Source organism: Psammomys obesus, unplaced genomic scaffold, assembly GCF_907164565.1.
Source record: "Psammomys obesus unplaced genomic scaffold, mPsaObe1.curated_primary_1811, whole genome shotgun sequence".
NCBI classification, from domain to species: Eukaryota; Metazoa; Chordata; class Mammalia; order Rodentia; family Muridae; genus Psammomys; species Psammomys obesus.
The window spans coordinates 2297055-2321268 of record NW_026596166.1 but is presented as its reverse complement, the minus strand read 5'-3'; the positions used below and the strand labels follow the sequence as shown (position 1 = coordinate 2321268).

Genomic DNA, 24214 nt, shown 5'->3' with positions numbered 1-24214 from the left:
TTTGACTTTAATTCACACATGCTCTAACTTCTGAAAATGAAACCTTCCATAATTTTTAAGCCTTTCCTCTTTTCAAATGTAGCCATTTGTCATAATAAATTTCCCTGTATGCAATTTGTTATCTGCACCCATAACTTTTGATGTAAATTTTTCATTATTTTGTTAGAATATTTTCTTTTTGTTGTAATTTTTATCTTTAGAAATATGTTAAGTTTCACTTATTTGGTGATTTTAAAGAATTCACTGATTTACAGTTATCAGAAAATATGTCTCAAGAAATGTCAATATTTTGAAGTGTGTTGAATTTTATTTTATGGCCTATCATGCACTCTGAATGTCCATGCACAGCTGTAAAAGTGTGTGCTCTGCACCTGCTGGCTAGAGGGTGGTATATACAGTTGCCTTTTTATTCCACTTATATTTGTATGTGTAGTGTTATTTCTTACAGTACTTTTTATCACATATAACTAGTGGGTAAACACAAACCTTACTAAATGTGTTATTTACTCGGTGTAAAGTGTAAACCATCAGTGAACTTCTTACTCTCAATTTTGGAATTTGTCTTGGATTTTGGGAAAGTGACTTGAGAATAGACTGTGAAAAATGATGGACATCAGTTTTTTGCAAGAAGTTAATTTTTCAGTTCATGAAATTTTTAGGTAAAACATTTTAGCTGAGTCATGGATTATAATTTGAAGGCGAGATTCACATAGATATAAGGTATTAACTGAATGATATAAGCCATTTGTCACAGATGAGATAAAGTTTTAAATTTGATAACATCTAGCCAAGTGTGGTGGCTGGAAGCGGAGGCAGGGAGGTCTTTGTGATTTCAAGACCAACCTGGTCGCAAAGTGAGGCCAGTACAGGCAAGGCTACACAGAGAAAACCTGTCTTGAAAAAAAAATAATAAACAAAACAAAAAATGACTAACAACTAATCTCCACCTTTGGGTAGACAGGTTTCAGCAAAACTGTCATAGTGCTGATATAAGGATAAGGGGTCTGCTGTGAACAAAAGATCTTCTGCATCAATCACAGCACTTCAAAATGAAGGTTAGGTAGCTGTGGAAGAAACTGCCCCAGGAGAAGCTAGAGTCATCAGGCTTTTACTATACTTTCCTGTTAAAGCTGAGTGGAAGTCATTTTGTGGTATCAACATAGTGATGTGTGACTTTAATTTTGAGGTATTTGGTCTGAAGTTTAATTAGCCATCTTGATTGGCAAGGGTGATTTGGTGTAGTTTCCATTTCTTGGCTGTGGGCCTGATGACTGTAAGGTTCTGGGTAATTTTTGCACATAGCCTTGCCACTGGCTTTTCTCCACTAAGCATCATTTCCTTTACTCCATATTTTAAAGTAGCCTCGACTATATTATTTCTCAGGCTGTAGTGAGATACTCTTTTGCATCTTATACTGCCTTTGTAGGGCCAAGCTTGACAGTGCACACCTCAGGAGATAAAGATAGGCAGATCGCCGAGTGATATCAGCCTTGTTTACATAGAGAGTTCTAGGACAGCCAGTGCCACATAGAGAAACACTGCTTGAGGGAGAGAGAAAAAGAAGAAAATTTAAAAAATAAATCAAACTGTCCTTAGTAGAGCCCAGTGTGGCGGTATATACTTGTAATCCCAGCACTAGAAGTAGGAAAGCCAAGAATTCTAGACCAGCCTGGATACATAGACAGATCCAGGGACGGGGAAGGAACTTTGTACATTGAAAACAGTTTTACAATGTACTAACGTGAATAAATCCCCCAGTATGTTACTAAATCTTGGACTGATACTAGATTTCCTTAGAAAAGATAAACCAATGTGTTAACCCTTTTCTTTTCCTGTAATTTTAATTCTGCCTAAATTTTCAGCACACAGAAGGCAATTCTGTTGTTTTTGAAACATGGTCTCACTGTGTAGCCCTGAATAGCCTGGAACTATGTGAACTGAGCTATCCTCAAACTCATAGAGATCCACCTGCTTCTGCATCCTGAGTGCTGAAATGAAGGGTATGCACCACCAGGGCCAGCAGAAGCAAATGTTCTTGTAAAGAATATTTTTGAGGCACTTATTCTAATCAGAAAGTTGGACTCCTTACATAAGACATTACTTTTATTTTTTAAGATTTATTCGTTTTTATGTGTATGGTTGTTTCACCATACACATATGTCTGCACCACCAGGAGGTCAAAAAGGACTCTCAGATCCCTTGGAACAAAAATTACCAGTGGTTGGGAACTACTATGTGGGTGTTGAGAACAAACCTGGGTCATCTGCAAAAACAAGTAGTGTTCTCAAGTGCTGAGCCATCTCTCCAGCCCTATGTTACAGCCCTATGTTAGATAGATTCTGAGGCTCTAAAAAATGGAAAAGTTTTCAGGGAAGTCTAAGTAATCACCCATGTTCTTCAAGCATAGAGATAAAATGTTAATACATGAAAACAAAAGGTGCTATAAACCAGTATTCAAACAGGATTTCTAGAGATGCTGATGCTAAGATGTCCCAAGAGAAGGGTTAGGAAGGAGCAATAGAGTCTACCACAGAGGAAAGCCATGTAGTAACCCTCCGGACGCATTCTGTATCCTGTGTGACCTCACAGTCTTTATTTTTTCTCTGCAGCCTGAAGAGTTAAGGGAGATCATTGAGAAGACTAGAGAAATGGAACAGAACAATGGCCACTACTTTGACACTGCAATTGTGAATTCAGATCTTGATAAAGCCTGCCAGGAATTGCTTAGGCTCATTAACAAACTGGATACTGAACCTCAGTGGGTGCCATCTACTTGGCTAAGGTGAAAGAAATGCCTGTTTTATTCTGTGTCATCATGTTGGACTTTATTTGGCAAACCATCAACAGGAAGATGGCCTCAATGCTGAGAATAAGGTAGAAGGCAGTAAAATAAGCTGCTGACCTGTTAATAGATCTCTTGAACTAGTGAGAAAGGTCCCTTAGGCAGTTTGTACACAATAATCCTTCTTCCTGTGCATGGCTTTAGGGGCCTTTGGCTTGTTTGGAGATTTAAAATGGAAACTTTCTTCAGAGCATTTCTGATTCATCCCGATAAAACCTTTTGTTTTCACCTTTTCCTCTTGTTCAGATGCCTATGAAAAAACAAGTATGTATATACATAAATCCATTGTCTCACATAGTTATAAATATTAACATTATTTAACACTTAACTTAAATGACGTCATGGGATTATTGGGAGAAAGGGCTGTGCTTCTGTGCAGTGGGAATAACAGTATTTTCCTAAACAAACTAGTTAGTTATCAGAAATACTTCTATTAAAGAGGAAAAGAAAAAAAAGGTGCCACTTTGGAGTGACTTTTTAAGTTTAAATTTGTTGTCTTTTCATTCTGAAAAACATTCCATCAAAAATTCCGGCTTTGCTGGGCATGGCAGTGCATGCCTTTAATCCCAGCACTAGGGAGGCAGAGGCAGGCAGGTCTCTGAGTTCAAGGCCAGTCTGGTCCACAGAGCAAGTTCCAGGACAGCCAGGTCTACACAGTGAAACCCTGTTTCAAAAATCAAAAAAGAAATAGAACCAGCTTTATTTGCTTAGACTTTGTGGATGAGAATGCACTCAGTAGCAAGTAGTGTAGCTATAAATATATAAAAGAAGCTGACATTTTTAAAGATAGAATTTTCTGAATTATTTTACTAAATTGTGATTTGATGGCCTTGATTCTTTGCTGTGATACAAGTGTTCATATAAACCATGTTGACCATTAAAATATTTTCCTTGTGATGCAAATAGTTTTTATATCAGTGGAAGGACATAACACATTTGACAGTTTCTGCATTTTTATATCTGAGCACAGAATTATGCCTATGACTGTGCTGTGTATGTAGGTAGGTATCAAACTGGAAATCTGCTGTACTGTATACTAATAATTAAATAGGTTAATAAATAGTTGTGTTCAGCCTTGGAATAAAATTTTATACATACCTGCACACTGAGGAAATACCATGAAAACTGACTTTGAGATGAGAAGGAAGACCTAAGTCATTGAGCATTTTAGAAAAGGACATCGGAGGAGAGTACTATTAAGCATGTTTTTGTCCTAACAAGGTCTTCCTTGTGACCGGAATTCAACAGCTTGCTAAATCTTAAATGTTGACACTAACAGGATTTTTGTACTGTCTCTATAGCTTTAGCTTTAAAAATCAGTGTCTACATATCCGCATGGAAAGTTAACTTGTACTCTTCTCAAGCCTTTAAGGAAAATGTCACGTGACAACCAACCTCAAATGTGAATGTCTTGCTTTAATGTAGCTACAGCATTTCATGTTCCCAAAGCTAAACACTGGAATGATACTGACTTGACACTTAGCACAGCAGTTGTTAATGTCTTGTCAGTGCTGTTTATGTCTGATTTCGCTTCTAGATAATCTCATTGGAACAAATACAGAGTTTGTGATGTCTTTATGTTCAATGCATGGCTTTTGTAGTTGGCTGGCAGGTGTGTCTATTAGAAATATTTTCAGAATAATTTTCCTTAGGAATAAAGGAACATTCTTGAGGAAAGGAATGCTGTAACAGCGTCAAGTCTGAACACTCCCAGTTTACAGCAGGGAAAAAAATGCAAGGTCCACACCCTTGTCAACATTGAAGGACACTTAAAAGAGGGAAATCTTTTCAGTTTTTCAGTGTTTTTTTTTCTCCTCAGGAATGAAAGTTAGTCTATGGTCAGTAGAGCTCTGCAGTCTGCATACTGACTGCTGAGACTGGTACACACCTATAACCCTAGTAGTAACCCTAGCAGGAAGATCTAGAGTTGAAGACTGGCTTGAGTTACCTGAGATGGATGGATGAATATTGGATTTGAGTGAGGTTTTAAGAACTCACCAGTCAATGCCACTGGTGACAGTAGGGCTACCAAGACTCACACACATGGTTTTCACAGGCAGACCCTGTACTTAGGCACAGGCCATGCCACCACACATATTTCTAGACTGAGATTCTCAAGGTCAGTAAGATCTTTGCTTGTAAGTAGTAATAGAATATATATCCTGAACTTTTGTAAATCCTAGTGGTTCTGAACGTACTAATGCTCAACAGAGTCCCTAAACACAGTTAAACTATGCTAACTTAAAAAAAAAAAAGCCTTGTTATACATGTAATTGTACAGTCATTAGGGCCTATTCAATCTCCTATCCCTCTGTGCTTCTGATTGGAACTGCAGGGCCAGGGAAATCCTCGCCAGTTAGAGAAATGATACTGTAGTTGGCTGGGAACATAGCTCAGTTGGTAGAGTTGGTAGTTGCCGAGCATGCACAAAGCCCTGGCTAGATCCCCAGCAGTGCAGAAAAGCAGCATCAGGGCTCATGGCTCAGCACTTGGAAAGTGGAAGCAGAAGGCTCAGCAGCTCAAGGTTACTGTCAGCTACATCATACCCTGTCTTAAAACAAAGCATATGGTACCAGCTAATAAATCCAAACAAGGAAGTACCTTCATTTCTTAGTGTTCATACATCAGAACTAATAGGATGTTAGTATTCAACTGGTCCAGATTAGCTTTTTATGAAAATCTAGTGTATGGATTATTTTCCTTCCCTTCATGGCCCAGGAGTAAATATTGATAAGGAATGATTTGAATGTAATTTTTGTGAATGTGTGGAAAGTATAAACCAGGGATTAATGAAGGTAGTCACTGACATTGTTGTTGCTCTCCCTTTGTACTGTCTTATTTCAGCACTCGTTATTTTGAGATGTCATACTGCACAATGTATTGTAAAAATAAAAAGTAAAGCTATATTTCATATTGTAAAAGCCACTGGATGCTTCCTTTTGTTATGGTTATATCCAAGGTGTGTACACATACAGACTACTCCCCTTCAAGGGTTTGTCAGAAGCAATATCGGGATCTCTGAGTGAAAATCAAATTACAGTGTAATTGCCATGGGATGTCCTTTATTGGCACTTTTGGGTTGGGGTTTTTTTATTTTTTGTTTTTGGTGTTTGTGTGCTGAGACAGGTTTCTACATAAGTCCTGACTCTGCTGGAATCACTCTGTAGACCAGGCTGGCCTCAAGCTCACAGAGATCCACCTGCCTCTGCCTCCCAAGCACTAGGATCAAAGGTGTGCACCACCACCCCTGGGCTTTAAACTAAAAGTATTGAAAAAAACCAACTCAAAGCTGTGAGCACAGAACTTTTCAGAGGAGAGAGGTATATAAAAGGCGAATTCTCCTTAGGGCAGCAGAATGAGTTGTTGGCCCTCATTTCACTTCTCCCACTGTTTGTCACATCATAAAGTTTTAACTATAGATCTGCAACCTAACTTACGCGAGCTTGCTTTCTATCCCTGGTCTCATCTATCACCTTTGGATCAGCTCACTCCCAGCTAAACCCAATATTTACCCACTATTTAATCTTGACTTTTTAATGTGAAGCCATAAAGTCATCTAAAGTTTTAGCTGAACATGATGATGTGTGCCTGCAATCCCAGCACTCAGAAGGCTGAAGCAGGAGGATGCTGAGCTCCAGACCACCCTGGAACATAAGACAACCCTATCTCAATAGGAAACCATCTGTAAATCTGTGGACAGTTTAAATAAGACCCCTTAAATAAGACCCAAAAGTAGCAGAGCCTTACTGAGACTGCATGAGAAATCTACATGCCTTTGGTCCAATGCTTTTAAATAAGTGAATTTCCATAATAAATAATACATTTTTTTAAAGCCTAAATGTGGCTCTCTACCCCCATCTTCAAACTAAATGCAGTGTGTAGTGCTTAAGGATTATGCCTCTGAAATCAAGATTCACTTGACTTGGATTCCTTCCACCTATGCTATCTGACCTACATAAGCTGCTCAAATTCTCCAAATGCAGAACTGAAATGGTACAATTTACACCTCACCAAGGTACTGGGAAGTTAAGTGATGAACATTTTCTCCAATGGATCACATCTGTTTTTCTACAAATCAGGTGCTCTGAGACAGGATCTCTATCCTTCTTTTAAATACCTAGAAAAGACAGGCAGGATAAAAAGGATATGGGCTGGGGAGATTACTGAAGGGTTTGCCAAGAGTGTCTGGATTCAATACCCGGCCCAGAACCCATGTACAAAAAAACAGCATGGTAGAGCATGCTTAGAATTCCCGCACCAAAGAGCCGGAGACATCCCTGCAGCTTGACAGCCTGCCTGTCTGGCCTATTTGGTAAGCTCCAAGCCAGTGAGACTGTTTCAGAAAACAAAGGTTGTCCTCTGGCCTGCACATGCTAACATGTACATGCTAACAACAAACCAAGCGAGTGTAAACCTTTACGGTCAGTGAGGCTGCTCATAGATGTAGCTGTTTGCCCCCAAGTCCTACAACTTGAGTTCTGTGCTAGGACCCACTTGATGAAAGGAAAAACATGACTCAACATGACCCTTTGCTCAGACACTCCTCCACCTCTATCTACCTATCTATATACACACACACAACAATTTTTTTTTTATACTCAAGTTTGACTACTTGGAGTTAAAATTCTGGACTCACCATCACCACTTTGCAGCTTTTTAATTTAAAAGCAATTACTCAAGCTTCCCTGTGTCTCAACTTTTTACTCCACGGAATGAGCTAAATTACATAGTTTAGACTGGGGATGTGACTTAAAGTAAATCCCTGGGTCCACTCCCTAGCACCACTTTAAAAAAAAAAAAGCTTATACTATTACTTTGAAAACAAACACTAATCAGTAAGTACCTGGCAAACAGCCCAAGCAAATGTTCACGAAATCATTTAGTGTCTTTACTGTGGTAACAGTTGGTCAAACTACATGAATGCTAGTGTCGCCCTCCTAACTAAGAACTATGTTACGCCCAGTCAGGCCCAGAAAGCGTGGAACTGGTTGCATTAAAGTCTGAGTAATCACAGATCATCATGCCAACTCAAACAGCACTGACACCTCAGACACCACTTGGTCTGTCCACTTACGCATCTCATCTTACTAAAAGACAGCAAACTCCTATTCTATGACAGCAAAGTTACCCGATTACTCCAAAGTAGAAATGAAAAAGTATCATTCTCGAGGAGGAGGAAGTGTGGAGAAGCCTATGCAGTACTGGCAGCCCAAAGTGCAGTAACTGTCTCAAAGGAAACCTGGTAACCCACTTGAGTTGGAGAAGAGGAAAACGGCTCCTATTGACATGTCTGCTGAACTCTGGGTGGCAATAAGGTCACTGACCTGAGCATAAGGACATCATCACTACTAGCTGATTCTCAAAAAGAAAAAGAAACAACATGTTTTTTAAATCATTTTACTATGTTCACAAGTCACATTTAAATGGGGAGAACTGCCTGTTACACAGACTTGTCGTGCAAAGAAAAATAAGTGTAGAGCTGAGGAGTCCACAGTAACACAACAATGGCTTTGTGGTCTCACACAACAGTGGCAAGGTTGCAAGTGGGTAGGAATGAAGGCTGTCACAGCAACTGGCTGAGACCATGAATGTTTTTAATAAGTACTTCCTAAAGTTTTTAGTCAAACTACTATAAATAGAATCATAAGACACTTTCACAGAAGAAATTCTTTGAGTTGCTGGGCAGGTTTTACAAATCTCATTCAACTGTGATTAAGTGGTTGCTGAGTTATTATGCAGGAAAAATAGTCTCATGGGGGCATCCTGATAACTCTTACAGCCGGGGAAATTCTTATGCCAAATAAATATCCACACATACCGAACCTACACACTGAGTTACAATGGAGCTGGTGCTGGGTCTGAAGGGAGCAGAAGAGGGCAGCTACTCAAACAGCAGGTCCTCGTCCTTCTCTTCAGCCAGCAGGTTGGCAGGCTCTGTCACCTCTCCAGCTGCTCTCCGCCGCTCCAAGTCCTTCTCAAATTTTTCCTTGATAATCTTTTTCTTCTCCTGTATTTTCTTTAACCTGCAAGAAGGGGACTTTCTGAATGCTGTTTCAATGCAAAGAAACTTAAATATATTCAGGTTCTGTAACTAGAAAAATAAACATGGGAAAAACTAGAATCTGACTTTCATGTTCCATAATTTAAAACTCATCTCAAAATGTTTGAGGGAAAACATCTATTAATATCTGATTGCAGACACCCTACCCTACATTAAATAAAACTTGAAATCCATTATGTGATGAAACAGATTTTAAGCATTCTGTTTTTAACTTTTTTGAATCACTACAACCCCAAACATGAATGATAACTACTATTCTATGTCACTGAGATTCTTCAAGAGCTAAGACCAGCATTCTTCCCTAAACACTCCTTTTACCCACCCCTCACTTCTGCAAACTTAGAACCCTTTTGTTTAATATTTACCCATACTGCTCTAAATCTTCATAAACAACCAGTGGGCATCATTACTTCTCACCACTTACTGTGCCAATTCTCTAGCACTGTGATTCATTAGTTGGGACTCCCAAGTACTTTTTCTATTACCTGTACATATTCAATGTGCAATACTGCTTGCTGAATGGCTGCTCGATTCCAGTTTCTTTTCTCAGGTTTTATGTAAGAGATATCCAACCCAATCACTCTTTTGTTTTAAAGAGTATTTTTCTAAAAGGCATAAATTTTTGGAGATGCCATGTTTGATCTATGTGCAGAACATGACACTGGTTCTCCACCACCTTTGGAAATACAGCAGTCCCACTCACTGCAGGGGTTATATCCCAAGACCTGCAGCTATGAAACCATGTTTGCATAGTATACTTTTTCATGCATGGTCAGCCTTGGAGCTAACTTTCTATCTGTGCACTAAGGCAAATGTGGCTAAAAATTGATAAAGTTTATTTTGAAAAGTACAGTGAGGGATTAACAGTATTTTCTTAAGTCAAAAACTTTCACCTCTTTCCTTAAAGGAAACATACAGCACCACTGTAACCTGACAGCCAACAGCTGCTCTGGTAAGAGACGGATACCAAATGACTGACAGCAGGTTGTGTACAGGGCGGGTATATTAGACACAGGATGCTTCACCAATAGATAGCACAGGACTTCGATGTCTCATGCTACAGAGAAGAGCATACAACTGAAAACCTACGTATCAGGTCTGTAATTTTCCATTTAGCATTTTCAGACTGCAGTTAAGCATGGTAATTTGCAATGCAGACTACTTCTAGAATTCCTTCTTTCAGTTTTCCTGTCTCAGAGTATATATTCTAATATAGCCCAGGATAGCCTTAGGCTTATAGTCTTGCCTTCTGAGTTCTGTGATTATAAGGAAGTAACACACACTCTCAATGTTTTTTCTTGCTTTTAATTTAACAGAATAAAATACCAACTGTGCTTATTCAAAAGAACATGTTAGTCACTGAGCAAACCGAAACTGTAGCATATGGGGGGAAAAAAAGTAAGTGCCAATTTCCACAAACCTATAGAATTCTTCTCGCTCTCTCTCGTCCAGCTCTGTGATGATATAGGCAAGGGTGCGTTCAATCCGGGGAATGATGACTGGAGTTTAAACACACAGATGTGAGAACTTAAATGCCCCTTCAGAAGATTACCAGTGTTTACCTAAATAGTGCTTATTATTTTCTTACTATAGAACTGATGTACACTTAATGCAGAGAACTTGGAAAACACACACACACACACACAAAATCCCTAAAATGAGACCCAGCCAAAATTATCTTGTAAATATTTTGGTATGTACCCTTCCGGTATCCTTTCTATGTATAGATACCATATTGGGCCAAACGGGATCCAACACTGAATTCTAAGTATACTCGAACAGGTAACAGTAAGCCACAGATGTTTCCTTAAAATACACTAGAACCATGGCAAATGCTGTAACCGTTATGTGTGCCATTCAGTTCTGCTTTACTCACAGCGTTCCTATTCTGGAATGGGAAGTCCCAGAAATTGAGAATTATTAACCTTACCCATTTTGTTTTGATGGAAGTTCAATGAAATAAAGCCTGACACTAAACAACAGACACAAAATGTGTTTCTGGGATAAGGGTATATCTCAGTGATACAACGCCTGCCCCGCCTGTGCTTGCATACTACCAAGTAATGGGTCCATAAAGGCTTTAGATGAGATAATACTATCAAGGCACCAGCTGAAGGAAGCTCTTTGCTTCAGTCTTTGCTCCTTTCTTACCTAAGGTTGAGTGAGCATTTCTTTCATGGAAACTGAGTTCTTCAGCCAACAACACTATTAATATGATTGTATTTTTAAGATAATGGAATAAAAGATAGAAAATAAATGTAGCAAAATGGGACAATAGCCTAAAGGAGAGATTTAAAGATAAATGTTTAATGTATTTTTTTAAAAAAAGAAATATCGCTCAACAGTGGACAGAGCCTAAGGCTCTCGCAGTTCCTGCTCTAGTGACTGCATGAGTGAGCAGGGTGTGCAGCGTCTGGTAACCTGGACTACCTCAGGACACACCATGTGTTGTTGCACTGCTGGACACATTTCTCTCTTCACTGCAGCAGACCCGGGTCTTATCGTCCCACGGCTGCCTAACAAGCTAGCAGGGAGGGGCAAAGAAATGAACAAAGCACCTCCCAGCATCACTGACTCACCATGTTCAATGGCATTTACACGCCTGTTGGTTATCTTAATGGCTTCATCCAGAGTAACAAAGGAAGTCTAAAATGAAAGGACACATTAATAAGAACATGTCTCCATGATCACTATGCTTGTTCACTTGGCTTCACTCAGATTATAGAAACATTTGGGAATACAAAAAACAACTTTTGTTCAGCCTGCCTTACAAAGTGAAAATTCACAAGATTTCTATAGAACTAGCACTATTTCCATGGAGAAGCATTCACTCATAATCTAGATGTGTATTCTAGATGAATCACGTTATATTTGCATTATGTCTAGTACCGACCATTGCTGCTCTCATCTAGCAGAGTGGAGCTGAACCACCACGCATGCATTTTTATTAACAAGAAGCAAAGAGAAACATGCAGAAGCCACCACTCCAGAAGTCAGACATCAGGATTGTTTCACACAGGGTCATCTGAGTTGAGTGAGTGTTCCACGTGACTATCAGAAGCCACACAGGCACATTCTCTGCTGCGACACACCTGCAGGGAAGCTAGCTCCACCAGTAGTTCCACTGCTTTGGCATAATTCCTCTTTAGTTTAGCCAGCTGCTCCCCACCTCTGGCTAAACCAGTCAGTTCATAACCTGAAAGAGCCAGTCAGACAACATTTTTTAATTAGAGAATAATCTTCCATGAATTCCCAAACGATAATCAGAAGTGCAACAAACATGGAAAGGCAGATTCACTAACTCCTGTTACACACACATGCAAAACACAAAATGCCCTTTCCTGGCTCACATGAACAGAAGTCTTACTCACCCAGCAGGGGACCAGTGACAGACCAAAGTAACAATTCCACCGAAGACTGGCTTGGCGAGCCAATGACTTTATTGGGCTTATATTATAAAGGCATGAATTACTTATAGATATATGGTGACACCAAAAGCTGCCTCAAAGGAAAGACTGACCCTAGCATGGTTAACTTCCTCATAGCTGCATAGTTAGGTCACCACTGCAAGTTAGTCTTCTATGCTCTATATACTCTAGCACCCCTAGAGACTATGTGCAGCTAGAACAAGAACGCTTGAGGGAATGGCTAGAATCTCAGCTAAGGATCATGACCTCTTCTGAGGAAAGATCAAGAAGCCAGCTTCTGTGACTGAAATGGTAATGGCTGTTTTTTGTAAGAATTATATTTTTACATGGCTACCGAGTGACTGTAAGGAGAGAAGTGTGTGTGTGTGTGTGTGTGTGTGTGTGTGTGTGTGTGTGTGTGCTGGGCATGGAATCCAGAACTAAACACATGCTAGACAAGCCTCTACCACAGACCTGCAGCACCAACCCCAGAAGAGAAACCACTTCACAAGCTTGTTGAATTAACTAATAGTGGCCAATGCCACAATTAACATTCTACACAATTCAATGAGCAAGTTCATGAACCAATGAGAAGTGTCAAAAGAAAGAATATTTTTATATGGGAAAAATTAATTACTTCATCTTGGGAAGTGTAAACAAATGTTACTTATTCCCTCAAATGCTGCCAAATTAGGAAAGGAACAATTCCAAAAAGCTTGGAGAGAGCTAAAAGTATCTAGAAAGACCCAGCATTCAGAATGTGTCACAGATTATAAGATCTTATCTTACTTCTAAAAGACACAAACCAAAAATTGTAAATAGTCCATGGTGAGAACAGTTTAAGCAAAAGCACAGCACAGAAGTCCAGGTAGTGAACTGGTAATAAAAGGCAAAGCCTCCCATTTTTAAACAGCAAATGACTACTAAACTATATTTCTCAGTTACAATTATATATCCTAAGATATCTCACTTACTGTCAGTTCCTTCGTGGTAATGTTCAAACACTGGTAAGGTAACACCTGTTAAGTGAAGACAATGAAGATACATATATGGAGTCACAAACTGGGCCGGAAGGACTTTTTCTTTTCTTTCATAGGCTCTGGGTCCTCTATGTAGCCCAGATAGGCTATTTGTCTTTTTAAAAACAAGGTTTCACTGTGTATGCCAGGCTGGCCTGGAACTTAAGAGATCACTCAGCCTCTGGGATGCTGCTTGTTATATCAAGTATCAAATACTAAAAATACTAAATCAAATACTAACAAACCAAGAGATTAAGCTTAGAACTGTAAATGGTTTCAAGTTATATATTTAAGATTTTGTCTTCTCAAAGAGTTTGCTTCTATTCAAAAGTCAAGTATCCCAAGCATTAGGCAGCCTGGTAGCTTAGGTCTTAAACTGCCATCAGGTTGTTCTAATTTCAGAGAAACTGGGATATTAGGATGTTGCCATGCAACTGATTAGCTGTAAATGCCACCTTTACCCTCCAAGGACCTCAGGGTGGTTGGTTACCTGCTACATTGTCTTTCTTTGCTCTGATCTTCACTTGGGCTTTGTTTACATTTTGGATAACTGTGGTGCTGAAAAAAATAAAATAAAAAAGCAGCAGCTTTATTTAGTCTAGTTTGCAGAAATAAATCTACAGGGACCCACTGGATAGTTTCAGCGCTGAAACCAGGAGTATAAGTAGTCATATTATGTATCAGTAATAATCTTTATTTCAGAAAAGAAAACTGGAATAAAGGGGACAGGAGCCCCAAAAGGAGACCAACAAAGCCAAAAAAGCTGGGCCCAAGGGGGACTGCAGAGACTGATGCATCAACCAAAGACCATACATAGAGAGGACCTAGAACCCCTGCTCAGATATAACCCATAGACAGCTCCGTCTCCATGTGTGTTCCCTAGTAAGGGGAGAAGAGACAGTCTCTGACATGAACTTGTCTGCTCCTTGATCATGTCTCCCTGGTGGAGTGACCTAGCCCGCCCACAGAGGAAGAGGATCCTGGCAGTCTTGATGGAACCTGATAGGCTAGGGTCAGACAGTAGGGGAAGAGGACTTCCCCTATTAGTGGACTAGGGGAGAGGGATAGGGGAAGGAAGAGGGAGGGAGGACGGGACTGGGGTGAGGAGATAAGGGAGGGGGCCACAACCAGGATACAAAGTGAATAAACTATAAATAATTTTTAAAAATGAAATAAAAACTTAACAGAAAACAGGGTCAGATGAAAGGGGAGGAGGTCCTCCCCAATCAGTGGACTTGGAAAGGGGCAGGGAGGAGATGAAGGAGAGAGGGAGGGTTTGGGAGGGAATGAGGGAGTAGGATACAGCTGGATACAGAGTTAATAAAATGTAACTAATAAAAAAATAAAAGAAAGAAAAAAAAAAAAAAAAAAAAAACAACTTAACAGAGCCAGTGGAAGCCCTCACAGAGCCCAGAACAAACATTTTAAGTTTGTTATTATAAGTCACTAGCCATAGGACAACCAAGGTTAAAGTATATGAATGGCTTGTGGTTTCAGTGAGTGCATATGTTATTTTAGGGGTATATTCCTAGTAGAAAACTTTCTTTCCTTCAAGGTTTGCTGTTCAGTTGGTTAAGCTGCTATTCACAGTCTTTATCCTATCTTTCTTCTAATGTTATCCAAATCACCATTTGTTACTAAAAAAAAAAAAAAGAGTGTGTCCCCTTAACCATGTAACATCCACTACTAATGTTCTCCTTCTGCTGGAAAAGAAAGAACTGATTATACTATCCTACTAGCACTGGCAGACAGTGAGACATGCCACTCAACTGGCCTCACAGCCCGCAGGTGTAAAGCTTTCATGGCAGGAAAAATTCCTACAGCAGGGAGGGCCCATATCATTGCACAAGAAAACTAAAGAGTCCAGAAAACAACTCCACCTCTGTCCCTAGGTAGCCGTGACCTCTCAGGAACACTTTCACTTCAAATGGGATAACTGCTTATCTGCCTCACAGGACTCCTAAGAGACTCATGAGGGAAGAAACTGGCATAATCCATTTACAAACCAGTATGCCTGCTTTGGCAAGTTAAATGTGATAAAAGCCGTAAAGATCTCAATTTTGAATAATGGCTTCCATTCTCAAAAAAATGTATCATAGAAACAAAAATAAGTGTACATGAAACTGTCCACAATCATCCCCTCAGATTTCAAAAATCCTAGCATTCAACTCAAAGATCCAGCACTAGGAGAAAAGGGTAATAAATTATAAATAAACATAATATGTAGAATTAGAAGTTATAAATATGATTATAAGAGTACAAGCCCATGAAAAAAAGGGCAAATTGTTTAAGAAACATCATTAAATGAAAATGGGCTGCAAACTACCAAATATTCTGTGGGGTTAAGGTTATGATGTTAAAAGTATTCTTACTGCTATATCCTTTGTCTTTAATGTTAACACATTTTTAATTAAAATGTTATAAAATTATGAACTTGAAAACACCAGGTTGTTTTTTTTTCCCCCAAACACCCTGGTTAGTCATCTTACCTGAAATCCCCTGCTGTGAATTTGGCCTCAGCCAATGAAAAGGCAGCTTCTCTCATCACTTCACCCATCAGCATTTTAGTCTGAGAAAGCATAAGCCAACAACAGGATCAATAAATATCTTACAGAAAAATCATACTGTAATTAGTTCCTTTAATAATCATCAGTATTTTATGTTAAATATAAAGTATCAGCATCAAAAACTTATTTGATAAAGAGAAAGTCTAATTTTGAACAGTTTTGGTTATTGTCCTGATGTTTTAAAACCGTGAGCTTTAGAATTAAAATAGATTCACTGACAGAGGACTAAAAGTAGTGAGGCTCACTTAAGTCTTGAATAAGTACATGCTGATTTGCTCAAATTAATCTTCTAAATTCACTTGCAGTCCAAAACCTCATTGGCACAACAACTCGAGTGTAGCTGAAAATGCAATGCTTGGGAAAGCCACTATATATTTTTTAAGCGAAGAAAAACTAGGTCATAAGGATAGAAAATTAGCTGAAAAGATATTTGAAATCTGTTAAAATAGATAAGAAACAGAACAGAGTATTCAGAAAAAAAGCCCATGTCTAAGTGAGACTGTGTTACAATAAAAAGACCATTCAACTGTCCATCCATTCACAAAATGACAAATTCCTGCCTCACAACATTCCTCCACCAAATGACCCCTCCCTAAAAAAGAGACCAATACATACATTCAACAGTGGTGTGTGTGTGTGTGTGTGTGTAGTGGGGGGGAGTGATGACTGTGTAAAAGGACATCGGTTATCCTGATCTATGACTCTCCAGCTCCTTGCCTGAGACAGGGTCTGTCACTGAAACTGGAGCTAGGCCAACAGCCAGGCCCAGTGATCCTCTGAGCACCCATCCCTATCATCCTCCCTGGAGTTACAGGTTCACGAGATCATGCCTAGCTTTTTACTAGGCTCTAAGCATTTGAGCAAGAGCTTTGGCCTCTGTGGGCACCTGCACTCACAAGCACATACCTACACACAAATACACACATATAAACCTAATTTAAAATAATAAAAGTAAATCTTAAAACATAAGGCATTATGAGCACGGTGTGGTGGCATACACCTGTAATCCTGGCACTTAAAAGGCAGAGATAGGAAGATGGTTACATAGCAGTTTGAGACCAGTCCAGGTTACACAAAACTGTTGCAAGAAAACCAAAACAAAATTAGAACAAAAAATTGCAAGCCAACTACAATTATTCGGATTAGTAAGTAGAGGATTGTTTGAGCCCATAAATTTATGGGAAATTAGGCAAAAGACTCTCTCGAAATCAATAGCTATAAAGTAACACAATAAACAGTATGTTCCTAGCCCCTTGAATCCTTTCTAAGCCTTGTATAATCTAGATCTATAAGGAGTCCCAGCACAGTGCTCACACCAAATCCCATCATCGGAAAACTAAGGCAGGAGGGCTGAGGTCAAGGCTGGCCTCTAGCTGGCCTGGAAGTGAGACTCTGTCTAAGAATGGGGAGGACAGGAGACAGAGGACTAAACTTTGTACTTAACAAAACAAAAATTTAAGGATTTTTAGTTGTTTTATTTATTGTAATTCAAAAGGAAGGGATGTAGTTCAGTGGGAGAACACTTGTCTAGCATATGTAAGTCCCTGAGTTTAAATCTAAGAAAGTCAACACATTTCCATTGTCCGAAAATATTATGTAAAATAATATGTAAAAAAGTCATTATACACTTACCATAATGTGTAACCATAATGACTTTTCCAAATGAAAAGAAATTCACAAGAGAATCAAGTTACTAGTGACCATGAAAAGCTGTACAAGCTCATATACAGCTGAAAATAGCACAAACTGGCGATAACAACTTCTGCACAACATCATTAATGCTCAGGAAGGATGTAAGAAAACAAACCCTTTAGTCATCATTTGTTAAGTATTAAATCTTGGCAGTTACCTATTAAAAAACGTCAATGACTATATCCCTGGAAAAGGAGTAGAAAATTGTTTTCAGGAAAAATGTTAGCATACATATACAAAAGGATTTAAGCATTTCCTCCTCCCAGGGCACTGCTAAGACTAAACACTGGACAACAGTCACATCATTAATTCCATTATTCGCCACAGAATACCATGCATGTATTATAAAGAATAAGACAGATTTATATACCGATACCTGAAGCTGCCTGCATTGTATCATCAAGTGGGGAGAAGGCAAAAACGCTACAGAATTTAATACTACTGTTATTTTAAAGGTCCATGTATATGCACATAACACTCTGGGTACGTGCTTTACATACTGGGGTTAGAAAGAGCTCTGTTGGTAAAAGCACCTGATGACTTACTAGATCTTGATCCCAAACCCATGTAAGAGACAGAAGGGCTCAGCAAGGTGATGCATATCTTTAATTCCAGTGCTCAGGAAGTAGAAACAGGCACATCTCTGAGTTCAGGGTCAGCCCGGTCTAACATAAAGATTTCTAGGCCAGCCAGAATTAAATAGTGAGACCCTGCCTCAGAAAAAAAGTCAGTGGCACACACCTGAGATCCCATCACACCTATGGTGAGACAACAGGTACCACCAGAAGAAGCATCTGGCCGGCCAGTCTAAAGTACACAGGTCAGCAACAGACACACAGAGACATTGCCTCAATAAGACAGAAGGAAAAACCCAGCTCCTGCAAGTTGTCCTCTGACCTCCACACGTGCTGTGGCACGTGTATACACAGAAGCTACAATAAACAAATTCATATTTAGAAAGGGTCAAAAACTCAGAAATGAGAGATGGGACTGCTGGAGGCAAGAGACCTAGCAAAAGAACCTTTAGTTTTGAGAATGATTCTGTATAATTTATACACAATTCTGTATAATTCAACTACCGTTTACAACTCCCTCCCCCACCCAAAAAAAATCCACACTGAACAGAACCTACTATGTGCTGGCACAATTCCAGCCCCTAGAAATAGAGTACTAAAAAGACAAAAACCTTAGTCTGTGGAAATTAAATCCTCTAGCAGGAGTGAAGCCATCAAACAAGACAATATCATGCAGTAGTCTGCAGTAGCTTAAGAATAAAATGGAATGTGACAGAAGTAAAAACAGTAGTCACTTCAGAGTGGGCAATCAGCAAAGCCCTCTCTGAAGAGATCAGAATTACCAGAGAAACCAGTTAAAAGAATTCCTAGGGAGCCAGATGTGATATCTTATGCCCATAATCTCAGCCCTGAGAGACTATGGCAGAAAAACTGCAATGAGTCCAAAACCATCCTGGCCTACAGAGTAAGGCTCTATCTTAATTTAGAAAGCACTCAGGTAAAAGCACTTTAGTCACTGAAAGCATAATGAAAAGGCCCTGGAAAGGGATAATAGGACGAAGCACTCCACGTGAGGTACAGAGGAAGGTATGGTGCAGATGAGATCAAGCAGCTCTGTAGGCATGACTGAGGTAAGGTTTTATAATAAACTATCTGAGTATACATAAGCCTGCATAGTACACAGTACATAGCAGTTCTATATTATTACATCTATTATAGAGATATTATTTTTAAAAGGAAAAAAGTTGATATAAATAACAAAAATTAGGAAGTAGATCTTTACCTCAGTGCTAAGGAGTATATTTAGCATACATGAGTCCTTATGCTCAATCCCCAGCACCAGAAAGAGGAGGGGGGACAGGGAGAGGGACAAGGACAGGAAGAGGGATGGGAGAGGGGAATGGATGGATGAAGAGAGGGAGGAAGGAAGGGAGGAAGATGAAGAAAAATTTAAGTAGCAAAGACTTTACTTGATTTTTCTTAGATGTGTATTAAACAGATGCTGTGCTCTACACAAAGTTTACCCTACCTCTATTATCTTCTTCAGGATCTGTCGAAATCGAAGAGTTAAGGCATCAGACTTTTTCTTCAGGAGGTTTCTACCAGTCTGTGCTCCTTTTAATCGAGCCTTCATGATGGTCTGTGCCCTACAAAAACAAAGCAAGCACATTATTGGCACCACTTAAAAGACACACACACACACACACAAAAATACCTTTACAGCAGATTTATATGCTGTCTTATAAGAACTAAGAATTGAATGTGCTCATGCAAGTGTGAAGAACTGACCTGCAAAGGACTCACAGAAACAAGGAATGAGGCTTGGGGAAAACATAAGCTTACTTTTTCACTACATGTTTTGGTATATTGTATACTTTATCTACAATGATGTATTATATTTCTATTACTGGCATGGCATTAAAGTGCTTTTCTGTCATAAACCAGGACCCTATTATCTCTGAAGAATAGGCAAGCAGGAATTTGAACCAGATTCATTCCAGGGACTTGCCTAAGACTCAAAAGAAGGCTCAAACCTAGGTGCACTGGACCCCAATCCCACACAGCCTCAGTTTCCATCTGAAAGGTAGTCAGCAGTGGGTGACTGCAGTGACCGGTATCACCAGAGGTGAAGCTGCTTCAGTTTCCAGCCCAAACAGGAGCTATCCACACCAATGTGTACACTGAACATTCTGTACTGTTGACACTACATACCAGAATTAAGACCCAAAAGATTGAGGGATGGGCTGGGAAGCTGATTCAATGTGTAAGAGCACTTGCTTTTTGAGCATAAGGACCCAGCACCCAGGGAGAAAGCCAGGCATGTCTGCATATGTCTGGAACCCCAGCAGATCCTGAGAGCATGCTTATCAGCCAGCCTAAACCAAACCACAAGTTTACAGTTCCATGAGAGACTGTGTCAAGGCAAAGCAATTGAAGGCACCAGACATCCTGATCTGACCTCCACAGGCTCATGTACCCACATGCTTGAATGCAAAATACACACATACACAGGCACACAGGTGCGCGCACACGCGCACACACACACACACACACACGCACACACACACACACACACACACACAAAGGAGGGAGGAGAGAAAATAGGATAATATTTAGGTTAATCCTAGCACTACAGACGCAAGGACCAACTGATGATAAACTAAAGTCTCAATGACTGTACCTCAGAGAATAGGGACTTTTCAGACTCAAGAGCAACTTCAGCTAGCTATGGAGTGGTGAAGACCTATAATCCCAGCACTTGGGAGGAAAAGGCAAAAAGATTGGAAGCTGAAAGTCAGCCTGGGAGATATAAAGAGTTAGAGGTGACTTGCCTGAACACTTAACAGACCAAGATTTACATGACTTCTATTAACTCCACGTTTTTGTGTGTGTGGCTTTTTGTTTTTTGTTTTTTCCGTGAGACAGGGTCTTATGTATCCCAGGCTGGCTTTGAACCCCTGATCCTGCCTCACCTTCCCGAGTGCTATGCCTCAGGCAGGTGCCATCAAACCAGTTTTCTGTGGTATTAGTTAAGTGAGTGAAGGCCAGAGCATCGTGCCTGTTGGCCGAGGGTTCCACCAGTTGAGCCACATCCTTGGGCCTTTTGGGGCCTCCTTTGCTTCCACCTAAATTTGTTTCATTTTCTCTGGTGATACATGAACAAAAGCAACACACTCCACAGGACAACAGCACCAAGTGAATGAAGGTGAAAATAAAATCAGTACTGTGTGCTCTAGACCGTGGCCATTAAACCTGTTTTCTGTTCCACAGCTGCTCAGCCTTACAAAAAAGAAACAAAGAAAGTAACAAGAAGTTTGACCTTCAGCTAAAACAGTGACTTTGCCTTCTGCTGAATCAAAGACATCTGACTGTATGACAAAGAAGCTGCTGGCAAGCTTTGGGAAAAATATTTACTTCCTAGCCTGACTTCCTCTCAAGCAGAAAGCTGAGCGCTCTCAAATAACAGTTTCCACCTTTACAAACCTATCATTTTTCTTGTCTAAGCCCAGAGAAGGCCACTTTCACCTCCTAGTCTTAAATTAAAAGCTCCAAAGTAAAAATAAAAACATATCAACATTATAAATAGTGATTAAATACAGCCAGACACTAGAGCAGTGAGACCACTGGCGGCAAGGTGGAAAACTGAGCTCCATTCTGGTTCGTGTAGACATGCCTGGGCACCTTAAAGAGAATGAGTAAGGCTTGAGCAGAATCAGAAAAGTGAGCACCAGGAAGGGTTAGGGAGTCTGCCTGTGGCTGTGTCTGCTCACTGACAGTTACAGCCTCCCACCAGACAAGAGACACAGAGACCCTGACCTTCCGGATGGTTACCTTTCAAAGGGCTCGCTCATGTCCCTGACACATTTATGAGTTATATAAACGATATATTCAACTTAAACCCTCTTAAATAAATGTTCTATGGAAGAGAGATCTAGGAGCTATCAGTCAGGTGTTATCTGAAACAAGTATTTAATTCTCCCGTCAGCTTTGAGTTTTGTTTACTTCAGGCAGGCGTCGTCATTTTTACTTTGAAGTGTTGGGGATGCAACTAGGGCTGTGTGTATGCTGGACAAGAAGCTCTGCCTCTGAGCTACTGCTCAGTGGCATTAGAGTTGGGGGAGGGGACACACTGACCCCAGCATAGCCTTTTATTTCTAGAAGCCATGTTGTAATCGGGCATCTTGGTAACATTTGGATGGGATCCTTACATGATGAGTTTTGAGATCACCCTAGGGTAGTATTGATCTTTATCTGTTTCATAGGCATTACATTTATCCACAACTAACCCATTTGTACAGTTAGAATAATCTGCCATTTCAAAGTCAGTGGGGTGAAGGTTAAAAGGATTTTTTTTTTAATTAAAACTCTTTCATAGATTCAGAATTACATACACCCTGGCAGAGACAGAAATTCACTCTGGAGTTTAAAAATATTTAAATAATCCTTGGATTCTGTGAGAAAAAAAAAACATAGGATATGGAAAACAATACAGTAAAACACATACACACAAACTGCAAACCCACTCCGAAACGAGACCATAATGAAAAGACCTAAATATCAGAGTAAAACTGATTTCCTTCTATGCATTAAAAGAAGAGAGCACAAATATGAATAATCTTTACTTTCCACAAGTTATTATTCATATTTGAGAAAACTTCAAAATTTCCTCTACAAATGTCATGTCAGAGCCAGGTGCAGTGGTGCATGCCTGTAGTACCAGCACTCAGAAAAGCCGAGACAGGAGGATCTCTGTGAGTTCAAGGCCAGCCTAGTCAACAAAGTGGGTCCAGGACAACCAAGGCTACACAGAGAAACCCTGTCTCAAAAAAAAATTTTTTTTTAAATAAAAAAAAAAGTCATGTCAGGCCAAAACAGAAAGGCAGCCTGCAACTGAACAGATGCCAAGGAGAGAGTCAAGGAACAATTTTGTTTGTGGACCTTCTGTCCATTAAAGATATGTCTCCCTCATTCAGTAGGTAGCCCACAGATGGTTACAAATACCTGTGTGACAATGTCCTGGGTGACATCGCTAGAGGTAGAAAAGAGTGCGGTTATCATGAGGATGAAGAGCCTCAGAAGCGCGGGGATATCTTCCCACAGCAGGTGACATTTGACAGGGTCCGAGACTGAAGCCTAGAGCTGCGCTAGGGCGACTCATTCAATGCCATCTTTGGCTTAGGGGCCTTCTCTAGGCTTCCCATCGCATAACTTCCCGTCCTGAGAGCTTTGGTCAAAACCACTTTAGCGTCTACGAAGCCTCAACCCTCTGCTCTGCACTGATGAGCCCTGTGTGGCAGAGATGGCGACGGCTCAGTTACGTAAACTCCGTGGGTGGCTCAGAGGCTGTGTAGAATGAATGAGTGAGACAGACATCGGACCTCCAAAAAAAACCAAACAAAAAACCAAAAAACAATCCAGCAGGCGGGCCCCTCGTCCTTTGGACTGGAACCACTTTCTGCCGTCTGTTCTCTCAGAAGGCACAGGGGAGGGAGGACAGGGAGGAAGCCTCGCGCTGAACCCGGGGGAAGAACCTGGGGAAAGCTCAGAAGCGGCCCAGAGAACGAGGAACCTCGCTGGTGGCCAAGGGCACGCAGGAAGGCGCCCCTGGGAGATGCGCCTGACCCCGGCGCCCCCCTTTTCCTAGTCTCTCACTTACATTCGCGAAGGGAAGATTTCTATCCGGTCTTTGCCCGACATCCTGACGGTGACAGTTCGGTTCGGGACCCCGGCCGGGCAATCGGGACGGCAACACCTCCAGAACTGGCTGCCGCAGGGCCTTCCTCCACCGGAGTCAGCTGATGCTGTCACCTGACCCCTCGCGTTGCTAAGAGGCCACAAGGAAACCCGTCCCCACTTCCGGCTGCGGCGGCGAGGGGCCTGAGAGGGAGGAGAGGGCGGGCCTTGAGGAATGCCCGGATGTGGAAGCGCCCCCAGTCCGGAATTCCGGGTCCCCTCACCGCCCCTCCCGCCGGCAGCTCGCGGACGCAGAGCGCAGCGCGCTCTGAGTGACGGGTGAGGAGAGGATGACGCGCCGCCCCTTCCTGGGCTTTCCGTGTTTCGTCACAGCGCCATCTGTTGGTTGACTAAAACGTGACGCAATCATTCTGGAGC

The 24214-nt window shown here is 40.7% G+C and overlaps 2 protein-coding genes across 3 annotated transcripts in view; one reads left to right on the top strand and one right to left on the bottom strand.

The window, feature by feature from the left end:
• Positions 1-5767, top strand: part of Pals1 (protein associated with LIN7 1, MAGUK p55 family member) — a 48567-nt gene extending 42800 nt beyond the window's left edge. For both annotated transcript variants that reach the window (XM_055595351.1, XM_055595350.1), the window contains one exon: positions 2610-5767. In XM_055595351.1, coding sequence (XP_055451326.1) covers positions 2610-2786 — 177 coding nt within the window. In that variant the 3' untranslated portion in view covers positions 2787-5767. The remainder of the gene's footprint in view (positions 1-2609) is intronic.
• Positions 5768-8223: 2456 nt separating this feature from the next.
• On the bottom strand, positions 8224-23966 carry Atp6v1d (ATPase H+ transporting V1 subunit D). The gene is made up of 9 exons (XM_055595349.1): positions 23760-23966; positions 19632-19749; positions 15819-15898; positions 13820-13887; positions 13285-13329; positions 11996-12099; positions 11483-11549; positions 10324-10402; positions 8224-8865 (listed from the first exon to the last, which is right to left on the bottom strand). The coding sequence occupies exons 1-9, from the start codon at positions 23798-23800 to the stop codon at positions 8724-8726; spliced, it is 744 nt and encodes a 247-aa protein (XP_055451324.1). The 5' UTR covers positions 23801-23966; the 3' UTR covers positions 8224-8723.
• Between the last annotated feature and the right edge of the window lie 248 nt (positions 23967-24214).

What these genes read in the sequence shown, in the direction of transcription:
- Atp6v1d (XM_055595349.1), bottom strand. Translation starts at nt 23,800, where the DNA reads ATGTCGGGCAAAGACCGGATAGAAATCTTCCCTTCGCGAAT. An exon ending in TCCTGAAGAAGATAATAGAG is followed by an intron (nt 15,899 to 19,631) that starts GTAGGGTAAACT and finishes ATGCTTTCTCAG; the next exon opens with ACTAAAATGCTGATGGGTGA. An exon ending in AAAGAAAGACAATGTAGCAG is followed by an intron (nt 13,330 to 13,819) that starts GTAACCAACCAC and finishes TTCACTTAACAG; the next exon opens with GTGTTACCTTACCAGTGTTT.